Below are 17,033 nucleotides of genomic sequence, written 5' to 3' on the forward strand. Positions count from 1 at the left end.
CGCTACCTATAAATCTCCAACTGGAAATTGACGGCTTTTACACCGACCGACTGGATTCCATCGATTGCCAAGGCGATGCCGCAAAGGCTTTCTGGGAGATGTAGTCCGCTCGTGCTTCCTCTTTTCGAAGTGATCTTCCCCCCCCCCCGCGCGGTTCTCGAGCGGCTAGTTCCCGCGGATTGGCCAACCGCTGACCAATCAGTGTGCAAGGCAAAGCGTTTTGGGCCTATTATGATTGCCTGGCTTTTCAATTCTATCCTTATTTGCCGCCTGCTTGGCAAAGCCGGAGGGAGGTGCGCAGGTGTGTCTCTCCTGCTTACCTTCCTTCCGGATTCACCTGCCTGCCTGCCTGCCTGCCTGCCTAAGCTGGAGTTGAAGGATGCAGCTGCGCTCCGGGGTTTTTGCTTCTTTCTGCCTGTTGGTGCAGGCTTTGGGCGTGGGGCTTTTCCTTAGGGGCTTCTTCCCAGTGCCGGTCAGATCGCTGCTTCCGAGCGGGACTTTAGGTCAGGTGCCCGCAGAGCCTCCTCGGACAGGTACAGCGTCTCTTCCCTCGCTCGTGTTTTCCTGGGATCTCGCCAGGAAAGGCGAGGTGTGTCGGATCGCGCAGAGGAGATAGGCAGGCCCCTTTCAAAGTGGGGTGGGGGGAAAAAACCACCACCATTCCTCGCTTGTCTCCGCGGCATATCGCCCCTCCAGCCTGCCAAGCAAGGCTGGAGGGGGCGAGTGAGATGCTCCAACAAACTTGATCTTCTCTTTGTGCGTGTTTAGGGGAGTAGTGGCGGTGGTCTAATTCGGGACAGCTCCCGCGATTCAGAAAGGAGGCGCCCAGCTTTTTGCAAGGAATTTTGAGGCATTTGCACTTACAGGGAGCAAGCTCTGCCTCCTCTCCCAACTCCTCTTGCGGGTTGCTTGGGCTTTTAGCAGTGTTTGTTGGGTCACAAGTGGCGGCCCAGAGTTGATTGCTATGCTGTTCAGAGAGGAAGAGGCATCAGAAAAACTGCCTGCCCAGCAGGTGAAATGAACAGTTGGACAAAGTGTGGCTTTTTCCAGAACAAAAAGTTGGGTGGTTTGTTTGCCCTTTTCCCTGGCAGAATGTCTTCTTTCTTTTCTTGGGCAACGAGATGGGTAGGATTATAGGGTCAAAATGAGGAAGAAGAAACAGTAGGCTTTCTAATCCAAAGTAGGAAGTGAGTTATATGCCGTGCCAGTGAATAATGTTAAGTGCCATGCCAGTGAATAAACCCAAAGTTATTCAGGATAGGGAGAGCGTAGGTAAGGGAGCAGTGGCCTATTTGGTTAGCTTACTGGCCTGCCGACTATCCAGATTGTGCCATATTTTAAAGTAAAAATACTAAAATGGAAATGAAAGCCTGTGATGCTAAAAATCAACAATAAAAGTTTTGCTTGAAAGTTTTGTGTTAGAAGGGCTATTTTAAAATGGTTGGTGCACTCCTCGACCAATGTCTTGAACCTGGATCACCCCATGATGAGCCTGTAACAAATGTAAATGAACCTCACAGAGGTTCTTCCAAATTACCTGAACAAAATCCTAGAGGCCTTGACTATTAATAACTAGTATTTTGATTTCAGTTAGAAACTATCTGGCAGCCAAAATGATGTTTTTAATATTTGTATAATGTGCTCTCTTTGAATTCTAAGATTAGTTGAACAGTTGAGTTCTGTAACTTCTGATCTAGATTCCAAAACAAGTTTTGTGGAACATAATAATGTAATACAGTATTCAAATGTCGATATTATCGCTATATATGGTTACTTTCCTTGGGAAAAAGAAAAATTGTTTATCTCTCCAAAGTGATAATGAACAGGGCTGAGGGCCATTTCCTCTGTATGGGGACCTGAAGAATTTGGTCCAGGGGTAGTTTCAGGTCACCTTGAACTACATACTTTATCTTTTTGAGAAAGTATGATTTAGTTTAAAATGAGATATATTACGGCTCTGGAAATGTATAGTTAGTCTCATTGTAAGACCTTTCTTGACACAGTTGTTAAGTGAATCATTGCAGTTGTTAAGTTAGTAGCATGGTTGTTAAGTGAATCTGGCTTCCCCATTGACTTCGCTAGTCGCAAAAGGTGATCACATGACCCTGGAACACTGCAGCAGTCATAAATTTGAGTCAGCTGTCAAGCAGCTGAATTTTGATCATGTGACCATGGGGATGCTGCAATGGTCATAAGTGTGAAAATGGTCCTAAGTCACTTTTGTCAGTGTAGTTGTAACTTTGAATGGTCACTAAATGAACTGTTGTAAGTCGAGGACTATCTGTATAGTTATTGAAAAACAATCTGCCAAGAAATGAAGTATTACTAATTCAAACTTTCTCTTTTGATTTTGAGCAAAAATTCATTAGGCTGGTGAATGCGGTTGCAGCCATGTAGGCCTCACAGAAGCCATGCTGAAACTAGTCAGTGTTATCTGCTGCAGGATGTATTTAAGTCGCTGGTCAGAAAAGCTTAATTTAAAGATTTTGATTATAATTTATTCACTAGCCTGGAAGTTTCTATAACGATCATTTCTAATAAAAGTGCAGTCTTGTTTGAAATAATCTGAATTTATGCACTTCAATAATACTAAGACTTTGTTTTACAAGCATATTTATTGAAAATGCTTTTATGCAACACCAATCAGTTCAATCTTAAGTGATTTATAAAGCAAAAAATATAACAGCAGCACCCAGGTACATTTACATGTTGTGTGTATGCATGCGTGTGTGCTCACACACACACATACACACACACACACACACACACACACACACACACACACACACACACGCATATTGATTAGCAATTTATCAACTTTAATTCAGATTAATTTTCATGGAAAATGAATGACCAAACAGATTGGGAAATTATTAGGAATTCAGTAGGAATTAATTGTTGTGGATGTTTGAAATATTTTGTCATGATATGCAAGAAAAACAACCATACCACTTTTTAAATTATACTGAATCACCTCAAATTCTTTATTCATTGATTCATTTTTTATCTTTATATCTTACAGAAAAAAATCGGTTGCTGGGTCTGTTAATTTGTTGCTCACTCCTATATTACCAAGTGGCATATTGTTATATATAATTACATATAATATATATGTTCAATTACTGTATATTTGCTTTTTAAATGAAATATTTTAAAAGTTTAAGAATGAAAACTTAATGTGGTGTATTGATAAAATTGTTGGATTAGGAATAGGGATATTCAGGTTGTAATTCACCTTCAGTCATTGAAACACACTAGGTGTCTTGAATCAATGTTCTAATGTTAAAATGTCAGCAGATAAAAATAAGTGATACTCAGAAGTACCCAATACAAAATTGATATCTCAATATTTCCCAACAAAAATTGCTAATGGTTCAAGAATGAAGTCTTAAAACAATTCAGAAAATGGACAATAAGTGCCAAATTATAAACCAATTGGTCCTGAAATAAATTGATTTTTTAAGGAAATAACTTTTCATGTTGGTGGCATATAGTAGAATTACAGAGTTGGAAAGATCCTATGAAATCATCAAGTCCACCTCTCTCTCTATTGCGCAGAAGGGGAAGAAACTGCTCTGCACTAACCTATTTCACTGATTGACAGCTCTTATAAAAATGTCTTCTAATGTCTAATCTCTACCTACATTCTTGAAGTTTCATTTCTTAAATTCTAGACTTACCCACTGCAGCAAGTGGTAATATGTCTAAATCTCTACATTGTGATTTCTGTTCAGATTTAAAGACAGCTATCATGTTCTCTCTGAATCTTCAAGCTAAATATATTTCGTTTACTGTAACTGTTCCTTGTAGGTAGAAGTGGGCTGCTGCTGCTGGTTCAGACTGGTTTGGGCAAACCGGTAGTTCCGACCAGCAGGTGGGCCCGCGCACCCACCCTGGTGCTATCCCGTCCTATATAATTGCCATTTTTTCAGTGCCGTGTGCGCTCACATTTTCAGTTCTGGGTGAACCGGTTGTTACAGTATGTGACGCCCACCTCTGCTTGTAGGACTTGGTTATCAGTCTTTTCACTGTCTTGGTAGGCCTTCTTCTGAACTTACAAGTGTATTTTTTTTTTAACTGGGGTGTACAGAACTAACTTTAGTACTCCAAGCCTGACCAAGGCAGAGTAGGGTGAAGGGAATCAAGAGGAGCATGGTGTCCTGTGATCTGGACACCATGCTCCTCTTGATTCCCTTCAAGATGTCATTGGCCTTCTCTCCATGACTCTGTTGGGACATGTAGAGCTTGTAACATACAAGTAAGTACATTGAAGTCCTTCTCGCACATACAGCTTTTGAGTCAGACTTTCTTCATTATGTACACATTTTTTTCTGTTTGTCTTACCTAGATGTGTGACTTTATGTTTCTTCCTGTTAAATTTCATTCTATGAGGTTCTACCTATTGTGGCCTAAGTAATTTTCTCCCCTGTCCCAAAGTATTAGCCATCCTTCTTAGGTTTTCAAATTGTAAATTGAAATCCACTTAATAAAGAAATTGTAAGTAAGACCAGGTTTTGAGAGGGGGGGGGAGCTAGAGCTGTTCCCCAAAATTTGACATGTTCTGGAGGAAGTAATAGCTCTTAACTTTCCTTTGTAATAGACTACTGCCTCGCTAATGCCAGTTCTCTTCCATTGTATTATCTCTAGAAGCCTGGATCACTATGCTACCCAGAATGCAGCTTTTACAAGGCAACAGCTATCTCTTACTTGTATGTTTTCCCTGGCCTTGCATGTCTCTTAAATTAAGCAGACAAAGGCAAAAACAAAAGTGAGGTGGTAGCATTTACTCACTCACCTGTCATCTTTTAGATAGAGGGACCTGCTCCTTACTATTGTATCTTGCAAGGGGCGGAGAAGATAAGCAGGTGAAAGCAATTGGAAGCGTTGGCTGTTTCTGACAATCATAACTTGCTTTTTAGCTGAGTAAAAGGCATCACTCTCTCCTATGCTGTGTGTCCTGTGGGGTTGGGTCATGTGGGAGCTCACACTTTTCAAGGGCTACTGCATATCAACAACAATTCCATAAAGATGATGGAGCTTCAGCAGCTGTCGAAGAATGAAAACGTTTGAAATACGTCTGGGAATAAACCACTAATAATACTGTTTCAGCATATTCCCAGTGCTACAGTCAAAAGTATGCTAGTTCTGCCTCAAGAGACTTTGGAATTCAGAATAAAATAAGTAAGAAAACAATAATCAAAGTGTTTAGCCTTCACTGAATTAATTACTGAATTGGCTACATTTTAATTTCTCACGTCATTAAATAACAGCAGAATCTTGGACAGATAATTTAATTGTGGCCTTTTGTTCCTTTTCACTCAAAAACTGCATATTAACCGTCTAGGGAGGAAAAAAAAGTCTCTGGATTGTTTTGAATATTGGTGTTGTTTTTTTTTGTCATTTAGGTAAATCTTAATAGTCCTTATTGCTAAGTGACAAGGTTCATATACAGCAGTGCTTAAAAGTTTCTGAACTCTCTTGAATTTTCAGTATTTCTGCATATACAGCGTATGACCTAAAACATGACTTGTTCAAGTCGTAAAACTTGATATTCATACTGAGGGATGTTGGTGGGCTTTCTCGCATAAACTGCTCACTTTATCTCCTTACCACAAAATTCCTATAGGATTCAGGTCAGGACTTTGACTTGCCAATCCAAATCCTCTGGTAGCTCAACTGACTAATGCAGTCTGTTATTAACAGCAGCTGCTTGCAATTACTGCAGGTTCAAGTCCCACCAGGCCCAAGGTTGACTCAGCCTTCCATCCTTTATAAGGTAGGTAAAATGAGGACCCAGATTGTTGGGGGCAATAAGTTGACTTTGTATATAACAGAGGTTCCCAATCTTTTTCGCCCGCGGCTCCCCCGGAAATCCGACCTGCAACTGCGTAACTTTCTTCTACTTTAATCATGTGATTATGCAATTTGGGATTACTATCTTGCTGCATGACCCATTTATTTTCTTTTGAGTTTCAGTTTAGGGATAAATACCCTGACATTTTCTTGTGGAATTTAGTGGTACATTTCAGAATTCATAGTTACATCAATAATGGTATGCTATCTTTGTCCAGAAGGACAGAGCAAGCCCAAACCATGATATTGCCGCTGTCACTTTTTGCTGAGGGAATAAAGTTCTTATGCTGAAATGCAATGTTTTGCCTTTTGTGAAGTGGAACACGTTTCATTCAAGCTGAAAAATTCTATTATCTCATCCACCGACAGAACATCGTTCCAATAAAATTCCAGTTTATCTATGTGGTCTTTCACAAACTGTAGATGGGCAGCAATGTCCTTTTTGGAGAAAAATGTCTTTCTCCTTGCAACCCTGCCATGCACACTATGTTGTTCAATGTTTTTGATAGTGGAGTCATGAACACTGGGATTCACCAATGCAAGAAAGGCTTTTAGCCTTAGACATTATCCAGGAATTCTTTAAGATTCTTAGAGTATTACATCCCTGGCTTTTGGTATGATCTTGGTTGCTCAACCCCTCCAAGATAGAGTAACAATAGTGTTGAATTGCCTCTTTTTGTATACAATGCCTGACAGCGGAGTTTGGTAGAGTCTAATCTCTTTGGAAATAGGTTTGTAGCCTTTTCCAGAACATCAGCATCTGTTTTTTGGAGGTCCTCAGAAATCTCCTTGTTTGAGCCATAACACATTTCCACATACCTGGATTGTAAAGATCAGGCTTTGATAGTAAATAATCAAAATTATGTTCTGTAAATAATGCAGGATCTCCCACACTAAATCTGAAAAACTTGACTCTAGTTTCTCTTTCAAATAAACTGATAATCCTACAGGTTCAGATACTTTTGCCGCACACAGATATGTAACACTGGATTATTTTCCTCAAATAAATGAAGTATAATGCTTTTTTGTCATTTGTTTAATCAAGTATTTTTAATCTAGTTTTAGGACTTGTTCAGAGAACAGATTCTGCTTTAGGGTTCTATTTATATAGAAATACTGAAAATTCAAAAAGGTTCCCAAAATTGTGAGGAGCTCTATGGATATTTTCCTTACTATACAGTTCTAAGTTTGTATACTTCCCCTCCCCCCACCCCCAGGTATAGGCTATGAGGCTTCTTGCAAATTGACAGTACCGTTTATGCTTTTCTGGGATGGTAACAATTCTTATTTTATTTATTTATTTATTAAATTTTTATACCGCCACATTCTGCTACATTCTGCAGAACAATGCTTGTCACCTTTGTTGAAATGTATTTGTTTACGATCATGTATACTGGCATGCAGGTAGAGCAAAGTTGGCAGGAGATTGTTGCAAATCAGCAAAATGTTCCAAATGAATTTAAATGTTGAAAACAATAATTTGGAAAATTATTGGTTCAGCAACAATAAATGGTAAAATTTCTGAGATTTATTGTGGACAATTATTTTAGTTAGTTGGGACATTTGCCAGATGTGTTTAGATTAATTTGTCATTTTTGATTCTTCCCTTTCCATCACCTTTGTTACCCAAATTCAGCAAATAAAAAAAACCAGTGCCGTTTCACTAGCTGGAATGTACCATGTTTTCCCGAAAATAAGACTCTGTCATATTTTTTTGAAAAATAAACGCTTGGCCTTATTTTTGGGGAGGTCTTATTACTTTGGGGCGCGTGGAGCATGATGGGGCTCCTCTTGCCATCTTTCCTGATTTCCAGCTCTGCGTTTAAATATTTTCAGGGAGGACTTATTTTCAGGGGAAGGCTTATTTTAGCGCATGTGCTGAAAAGCCCAATTGGGCTTATTATCAGGGGAAACAGGGTACATTCTTGCAACCTATGAAACTCATTTTTCTTTTCGTGGTCTCTTTAAATTATTTTCAAATATTAGTTCCTACTAGCCTCAGGAAGAAGATGCTAGATGTTCATCTGATCATGTATCTAGTGCAGTGGCAAGCCTATGACACATGTGTCATTGGTGATGCGACATAATATTTTTGATGACACACCATGCCTCTGGACCCTCTGGAAGTTAGAAGAAGGACTGGCTTTCGTGCAGCCTTTGGGAAAATCACATCAGCATTTTTGCACAATTTTCTGAGGTCCCAGAGGTCCCAGAAGAGCAGAGCCCTCTCATGTAATTTCTAGAAGGTCCAAAGAGGCTGAAACAGCAGCTTCCAGCCAACAAATAAGGAAGAAAATGACAGATGTTATTTATGGATCACATACTGAATTTCTACAATATCTTGTTCACAGTTCACTATCTTTCATATAGTTTTTCCCCACTTGCATATTCTTCTCTGTTGTTTTTCTTATGTGACTTAAGGTGTTCAGAAACCAATAATCGACGACATAAACGGCAATATTTTTTTTTTTGTTGGAAATAAGACAAATTACAGCTGTCAGAATTAAAATTGTGACCATCCGTTATGGCTTGTTGGTTCCTGCCTCTAAAGATAATTGTAGAAAATGTGGGACATTGAGGTCAGTAACGCATGAAGACTAAGCGTTGGCTTGGATGAGTGTCTCATGTGGGTTTTTCTTTTCCTTTTCTTTTTTTAGAATTGACATTAGACTGGACCAAGACGATCCCACCTCTTTTTAACAAAGTAGTTATAGTGTTGATTGATGCCTTGAGAGATGACTTCGTTTTTGGTTCAAAAGGTTTAAAATTCATGCCATATACAACAGAGCTGGTGGAAAAAGGAACAACACATGCTTTTATCGCAGAAGCCAAGGCGCCTACCGTCACTATGCCTCGAATTAAAGTAAGTTCTGGAATCTTGGAAATAAATATTTCGTGACAAGTGATAGTTGTCATTTATTAAATCTATACACTGTACATTTTATAAAGCAGTATGCTTAATGCTTACTGCAGAAATACGTTCTTTTTGACAACGTGAGTTTTTTCTCAGAATGTGATGGTACATTCTGCTATGAAGTTTGAGGTGAGTGAAACAGTGAAAAAAAATTCACCAGCTTCCTTGAGTACTCAAGTTACCCCTTACTAAGGGCATTACATTCAGTACCATAGACCTGAATTCAGTACTTGTAGTTCTGCCACCTATAAAGGTGACTTATGACCACAATTGTTAAATGAGAAATTTGTTAAATGAGTTTTGCCCCATTTTACAACCTTTCTCATCACAGTTGTTAAATGAATCATTGCAATAACCCGGTTGTTAAGTGAATATGGCTTCCCCATTGACTTTGTTTGCCAGAAGGTTGCAAAAAGGTGATCACATGACCTTGGGACAGAACAGTGTTCATAAGTATGAACCAGTTGCCAAGCATCTGAATTTTGATCACATGATCATGGGGATGCTGCAATGGTCGTAACTGTGAAAAATGGTCATGTCACTTTTTTCAGTGCTGTTGTAACTTTGAACAGTCACTGAATGAGCTGTTGCAAGTTGAGGACTATGTGTACTGAAGTATGGGTAGCTGTTTGCTTAAAGGCATTGACTGCCTGCAATATATATGTACACACATGCAGAAGTGAGTCCTTATCCAGTGTCAGATTTTAGGTTCTACTGAAACGTTATCTAATGCTTGATCCATCTCTCCTTTCCTTTTCGTGGATCCCTTTGCAGGCACTTATGACTGGTAGCATCCCAGGTTTTGTTGATGTAATCATGAACCTTAACTCTCCAGCCTTGATGGAAGACAACTTAATATGGCAGGCCAAAATTGCTGGGAAAAGAATAATTTTCTATGGTGATGATACCTGGATTAAGCTGTTTCCAAAGCATTTTGTTGAATATGATGGGACAACATCGTTTTTTGTCTCAGACTACACTGAGGTAAGTCACCGTCTGGGAGTGGCTGTAAGAATATATATGTGTGATTCTGTGCATATAACCACTGATGCAAACATTTTATTGCATATATTCTATGCTGCTCAGATGTATGTATTTTTATAAAATGTCACACTTATTGGTTATTTTCAGAACCATTACTTTTTTCTTTACTTTACCAAATGTTCATCTCACCTAGTTACCTAAATTATACAGGTCACATAAAATATATGTCTTTTTAAAAACCCTTCTCATGCCTCAGGTTTTTTAAATTGTCACAGTAATAAACCACATCTCTCCCTACCATCATAAACTCTAAATTAGAGATTAGCAATAGGGTGCCAAATAGCATGGTTAATAGACTTAGAATGTTGGAGCCATGTGTCTTGCCAATTTTGAGAATTTGATACTTAACTACGTAGAACAAGCCAAAGAGAAAAAATTTATAGGATATTGTTGTAGCTGGAAATAGGGCATTCACCCCATGCTTTGAAGAAAGCTTATGAACCTGTTCTTGGTATGTTCCACCTTGGTATAAGGTGGATACGTTGGTAGAAATTGTTCAAAGTGAGTAGATTCACCTCAGCCTCAATGTAAGTGTCAAGGCTCCAACTAAGGAACTGTTGTGTCTGCGCCCCCCAAGCCGGGCCTCCTGCCAGAAAGTGATTTGGAGCCAGGCCTCCTGCCAGAAAGTGACTTGGATAGTGAGGGGGAAGGGCCGTCAGGACTTACCTCGGGAGCACCGGCTTCCCTGGCTCAGCTCCAGGAGCCAGAGGCAGGCCATGTGGAAGAGATAACGAGGCCTCCGTCCCCTGACTCTTTTCCCCCCCAGGCCACACCTTCAGACCCAGTTGATGGCAATCAGACTTGGTTGGACCCTAGGTTTCGTAGGCAGGAGAGGCGGGAACAACAGAAGCAGGGGTGGGGCAGACCTAGGAAGTGCTGAGTCATGGAGCCACACCCCACAAGATATAAAGGCAGCGAGAGCTGCTGTGCCTCTTCGTAGCAGGCAAATCAACTGATTAACTAAGAGCTGAAGTTTGTTCCTGGGTGACTCATCAGCATCAAGGGAGATAACAGAGACACTTGGCAGACGCTCGCTATTTTGCTGCCAGAGCTGATAGTGCCGGCTAATTAAACCATCACTCGGACAGAGGCGAAGGAGGGCAGAACAGGAACCCAAGCAAATCAGGACTCCAAGGCTAGGGTCTTCCTCAAAGAACTTCTTTATTGGGTACATTTAAGCATGCCAATATGATGTACCCAATAAGGAAGTTCTTTGTGGAAGACCCATCGCCTCGGAGTCCTGATTGCTTGGCTTTCTTAGTCAGAACCTTGACAGTAAGAACTGCAGAGGAAGATTATGTATCACTGGCCCTTGACTTCACTTAGATTGGCACATACATATCAAAATTATTCTTCCAAATGTAGAAGTGTAGAAAAAACATTTTTTTTATTAGTGATGGTAATGCAATAAAGCTATTCATTTCGGATGTAAATTTTTTAAGGAGATAAGTATCAACAAAGAATTGAATGCTCCCGGGGTAAGGCTTACTCATTTACTTATTTACAGGATCAAGCTTAAAAAACAAGCTTAGTTTCTATCTAATTTTAGCAACTAAGATAGTAATTCCCAACATTGGGAAATTTAATAGATGACTTAATACCATAATTGTGATGAGATTAATAAGATCTGTTCAATTGCTACTGTTGTGACCAAGGCCCAAGTAGTGATTACTAAACAACAAACTTATTTTATTAAAACAGTTGAGAATTAATTCATTCTCAGGTTAGTCCAAAACGAAATTTTTAATAACCAGTCCTTCGGCCTTATCACCAACCTTTGATGTCTTTGGCAACCTGCCAAAGGTTTTTCTTGGCAAAACCCCCACAAAGTTCAAGAGATGCTGACAAGAAGCACGGAAATCAACATGTTCTGTTTCCCTTCCCCCAATACTCCCAGCAAAGAGTCCGTCAGAGGCCTTCCTTTTTTCCTTTTATTTACATAGATACATGTCCTGGCCACGTCTACCCACGGGCCTGCCAAGTTTCTGGAGATAACGAGGAAATTATAGATAAGGCCAGAATTACTCACGAATATATTCTTCCCTCCATTAAAACAGTTAGCTCGCGCCAATTCATTAGCTCGCGCCAACTCATTACTTTGTCCAAGACAAAAAACCAGGAAGTCCCGCCTCCTATTTATAGTCTCTGCAGATGTCACTGCATGACAATTATGACTTGGCTTTGTCCCAACTCTTCCGCTGCTGCGCACGCCGATCAAGCCTTCGTAATCTTGCGTCCCTCCAAAACTGTTCTTGGGGCGTTGCCAAATCAGAAGAAGGCCCGGGAGAATCAGGCCTTGCCGGCCCCTCCCTTTGAGTGGGTGCCAGGGAGGGAGAGGGCTCAAGAGAAGCAGGGCTTGCCAGGTCTTCTCCCTCATTTTCTGAATCATCCGAGTCCAGGAGTCTGGGTCCAGGAACCTGGGTCACAACACTATCCCTCACCGCAGGGCCCTTCCCCCGGGGCTGACGATCGGGATGCGGTCGGGCTGGGTTCTGCTCATGGAAGGCCTGCACCAGGTCAGGGGCATGAACGTCGGAGGCATCTACCCAGGAGAAATCAGTCCCGTATCCCTTCCACGCGATCAAATATTGGAAACGACCTTTAGCCAGCGAGAGTCTCACGCTGTGGACTTCAGATTCCTCCGACCCGTCCTCGGCGACAGTGACGGGTGCTGTTGGGCACCGAAGGGGACTCGGTGTGGCCTCAGGAACCAGAAGGGACCGTGAAAACGGGTGGATCCGCATGGATCGTGGCAGGGTCAGCCGGTAGGCTACCGGGTTGATGACTGCCTCGACAGGGAACGGGCCGATGAATCGGTGGTCCAACTTCTTTACCGGGCGGTCGGACGGGAGGTGTTTGGTGGAGAGCCACACCCGGTCTCCAACTGCCAGCGGGGGCGTTGCCCGTCGGGAGCGGTCAGCGGACCGTTTGTAGTCCTCCTTTGCCCGATTCAGCTGCTGACGTACCAACTGTTGGACCGCATGCAATTCCGTCAGGAAGGTCTGCGTTCGGGAACAGGAGAGTCCGTGGTGCCAGAGGGAAGAGCGGATGGTACCCCACATTGGCAAAGAACGGGTCATCTGAGTAGAGGTGTGCTGAGAGTTGTTAAAAGCAAACTCCGCCAGAGACAGGTAGTCGGCCCAGTTGTCCTGTTGCTGGTTGATGAAGCAACGGAGATACTGTTCCAGTATACCGATGACCTTCTCTGTACCCCGCCGGTCTCCGGATGGTGCGATGACGACAGACATACCTGCACCTCCAACGCGCCATCAGGCTCTTCCAGAAGCGGGCTGTGAACTGAACTCCGGTCCGAAACCACCCTGTCCGGTAGACCATGGAGGCGGAAGATGTGCTGCAGAAAGAGACGGGCCGTTTTGCGGCTGTGGGCAGTCCGCGGCATGGGATGAAGTGTGCCATCTTGGTGAGCATGTCCACCACCACCAGCACCGTGGTGAACCCAGAGGACGGCGGCAGGTCTGTCAGGAAATCCATAGAGATCGCCCCAGGGTCTGTCGGGTGTCGGCAAGGGCTGGAGGAGCCGGGAGGGGCCCCGTGGCGGTCTTGGCTTGCCGGCACGGTACGCAGGATGTCACGTAGGCATGTATATCATGCCGCACTCGGGGCCACCAAAAGGTCCGTGTCACCAGGTGGAGGGTCTTGAAGAACCCAAAATGTCCTGCTGCAGGGTTGTCGTGGCACTGGGTCATGACGAGGGCTCGGAGTGGTCCTGTGGGCACATATAATCGCCCCCGAAACTTGAGTAAGTCCTCCTCCAAGGTCCAAGGAGACGTGGGGCCCACCTCCGCTCTCCTTTGCTGCGACCAGGCGTCCTGGCGCTGCGCCTCTCGCACCTGGGCCCGCAAGTCCACTGGCTCCCGTGCTGCGGCCAAGGCTTCTGCCGGCAGCACTGTCCGTGGAGGAAGGGGGTCCTTGGCGCAGAGGTACTCTGGCTTGCGAGACAGGGCATCCGCCCTCCGGTTGTGACCGCTGGGAATGTAGGTCACGCGGAAGTTGAACCGGCAAAACAACGACCACCGGATCTGCCGCTGGTTTAACTTCCGAGCTGTGGTGAGGTGCTCGAGATTCCGATGGTCCGCTCGACCTCCACCTGATGTCGGGCCCTCCAGATGGTGTCGCCAAGCCTCGAATGCAGCCTTGATAGCCAGCAACTCTTTTCCCAGATAGTGTAGTTGCGCTCGGAAGGTTGAGTTTCCGGAGTAGTAAGCGCAGGGAAAAGTGTGCCACCATTCGTCGGAGCCTGTAGCAGCACCGCTCCCAGAGCCACATTGACGCGTCCGTTTCCACCACAAAAGGCCGGAGCGGGTCGGGATGCCTCAGGACGGGTTCCGTGACGAAGGCTTTCTTGAGGGCTGTGAATGCTTCTTGCTGCGGGGACCCCACCGAATGCAACCTTCTTCCTGAGGAGCTGGGTAAGTGGAGCTGTCAGTGTGGCGAAGCCGGGATGAAGGTCCGGTAGTAGTTGGCGGCCCAGTAGGCGCTGAACATCCTTCACCCGACGAGGGCTTCCCAGCTACACAAAGCTTCTACTTTACATGGGTCCATGGCTATGCCCTCGGGCGAGATGATATGCCCGAGGAATTCTATGGAAGTCCGGAAGAAGACGCATTTCTCCAGCTTCGCATTGAGTTGTTGCTCCATAGCGTTGCAGAACCAGACTGACGTGTCGAAGGTGGCTTTCCTGGACCGGGAGTAAATCAGGATGTCGTCAGGTAGATAACCACGAACCGATCCAACATGTCTCGAACACGCTGCTCATGAAGTGCTGAAAACGGCGGGAGCATTGGTCAACCCAAATGGCATGACAGTGTATTCGTAGTGTCCGTATCGGGTGCCGAATGCCGCCTTCCATTCGCCTCCTTCTCGTATCCGCACCAGGTTGTAGGCCCCGGAGATCGAGCTTGGTGAAGATCGTGGCCTCCCGCAACCTTTCCAGTAGCTCCGGATGAGCGGCAGGGGTAGCGATTCCGCACCGTAATGGCGAGCCGGCGGTAATCACAGCATAGGCGCAAGTCCCTGTCTTCTTCTTCACAAAGAGGACCGGGGCCGAGAGAGGGACTTTGAAGGCCGGATGAACCCTCGGGCCAGGTTTTTGTCCAGGAAGTCCCTGAGGGCGCCAACTCGGCCCGACATGGAATACAGGCGTCCCACAGGCAGTGGTGCGTTGGGCAGAAGGTCCACGGGCAATCGAGGGCCGATGCGGGGTAGTCGGTCCGCCTCCTTCTCGCTGAACACGCCGGGCGAAGTCCGCCAGCTCAGGAGGCAAGGTGATGGCAGCGGTGGACGTTCTGGCCGGCACAGGTGTGGCGGATGTGATCGACGCACTGCAGACTCGGGAAAGAGATGGCGTTCCGCGACCAGGCCACCTGAGGATCGTGGGTCCGGAGCCAGGCCAACCCAAGGACCAAGGGAAAATGAAGGTCCGCCGTGACATAAAACTGGATCGCCTCCTCATGGTCCCCAATAGCCAGGCGCAAAGGCTGGGTGGCGAATTTAATGGGGCCGGACACCAGTTCTCGTCCATCAATTGTCTCTACCCGCATCGGAGGGTCCACCGGAACCACGGGGACCGCAAACTGGGTCACAAAGGCCTGGTCCATAAAGTTTGTTGTGGCCCCTGAGTCCACCAGTGCATGCGCCTGGAGCCCGTCCGACTGGTTCCCCAACCATATCCGTGTGTCCAGAATCAGATGCCGAGGGGGCCCAGAGTCTACTTCCGCAACGTCCAGTGGGGGCTTAGTACGTGCCCGACCTAGGGTTTCCCGAGGTCGGGCCTGCTCCGCTTCGATTGGTCACGCTGTGATTCGGGACGGCGTGCGTGCCCGCCGCTTTCTGGGGCAAGAAGCGGCGGTGGCGGGCTCCCCACAGTACAGGCACAATCCCCTTGGCGCCCGGTTCCGCTCCTGGGCTGTTAGGCGAGGTCTGGCCGCCCCAACTCCATGGGCTCTTCCGCAGCGGTTACAAAACGTGGGGCGACCCTGGGTGCTGGTGGTGCAGGAAGTGGGGTGCAGATGTCGACGGAGGGTCCCGGGGTGCGACGGGACGGTCGCCGTTGCAGACGGGCATCGAGGCGGAGACAAAGGGCACCAAGTTGTCGAGGGTCCGCGCGCCCACGCGGGCCAGCTCGCCTTGCAATTCCTCTGAGAGTCCCTCCTGAACGCGCCCACCAGCGCTGCATCATTCCAGTCAGAGTCCTGGCACAAAAGACGAAATTCGCGATGTACTCCTGCAGGGGCGTTTCCCTTGACGGAGTTCCTTAAGGCGCCTGGTTGCCGCCAGCATTCGAACGGGGTCCTCATACATGGTGCGAGGTGCTGCCAAAACGCTGTTGGTCCGCCAGCAGGGGCTGTCCTGGAGCAAGAGGGCGTGGCCCATCGAGCAGCCGAGCCGGAAAGAAGGTTAATCACGAAGGCCACCTTAGCCCGGTCGTCTGGGAAATCCTCTGGCCTCATAGCCATGTAGAGCTGGCACTGTCCCAAGAAGGTCGGGAACATCTCCGGCTGCCCCGAAAACTTATCCGGCACCGTTATCGGGCACTTGCGAGGAGGAGGAGTGGGAGGATGGGGGGGGGGCTGCAGGCACATTCCTGGCAGCAAGTTGGCCTGCCAAGTGAGCCACTTGCTGCTGGGGCTGTTGATTAGCCGCGTGTAGCTGCTCTAACTGCTGCTGTACCTGCTGCTGATCCATCTTTGGTGGATGGTGTTTTAGTCAGGTCTTGGACAAAATGTTCTGTTTCCCTTCCCCCAATACTCCCAGCAAAGAGTCCGTCAGAGGCCTTCCTTTTTTTCCCTTTTATTTACATAGATACATGTCCTGGCCACGTCTACCCACGGGCCTGCCAAGTTTCTGGAGATAACGAGGAAATTATAGATAAGGCCAGAATTACTCACGAATATATTCTTCCCTCCATTAAAACAGTTAGCTCGCGCCAATTCATTAGCTCGCGCCAACTCATTACTTTGTCCAAGACAAAAAACCAGGAAGTCCCGCCTCCTATTTATAGTCTCTGCAGATGTCACTGCATGACAATTATGACTTGGCTTTGTCCCAACTCTTCCGCTGCTGCGCACGCCGATCAAGCCTTCGTAATCTTGCGTCCCTCCAAAACTGTTCTTGGGGCGTTGCCAAATCAGAAGAAGGCCCGGGAGAATCAGGCCTTGCCGGCCCCTCCCTTTGAGTGGGTGCCAGGGAGGGAGAGGGCTCA

General features: G+C 45.6%; 1 protein-coding gene across 8 annotated transcripts in view; it reads left to right on the top strand.

The window, feature by feature from the left end:
* Positions 1-235: 235 nt before the first annotated feature.
* Positions 236-17,033, top strand: part of PIGG (phosphatidylinositol glycan anchor biosynthesis class G) — a 185,511-nt gene continuing 168,713 nt past the window's right edge. For all 8 annotated transcript variants that reach the window (XM_058166479.1, XM_058166480.1, XM_058166487.1 and 5 more), the window contains exons 1-3: positions 236-533; positions 8,511-8,716; positions 9,542-9,751. In XM_058166479.1, coding sequence (XP_058022462.1) covers positions 380-533; positions 8,511-8,716; positions 9,542-9,751 — 570 coding nt within the window. In that variant the 5' untranslated portion in view covers positions 236-379. The remainder of the gene's footprint in view (positions 534-8,510; positions 8,717-9,541; positions 9,752-17,033) is intronic.

Source organism: Ahaetulla prasina, chromosome 2 (genome assembly GCF_028640845.1).
Source record: "Ahaetulla prasina isolate Xishuangbanna chromosome 2, ASM2864084v1, whole genome shotgun sequence".
Lineage (NCBI taxonomy): Eukaryota > Metazoa > Chordata > Lepidosauria > Squamata > Colubridae > Ahaetulla > Ahaetulla prasina.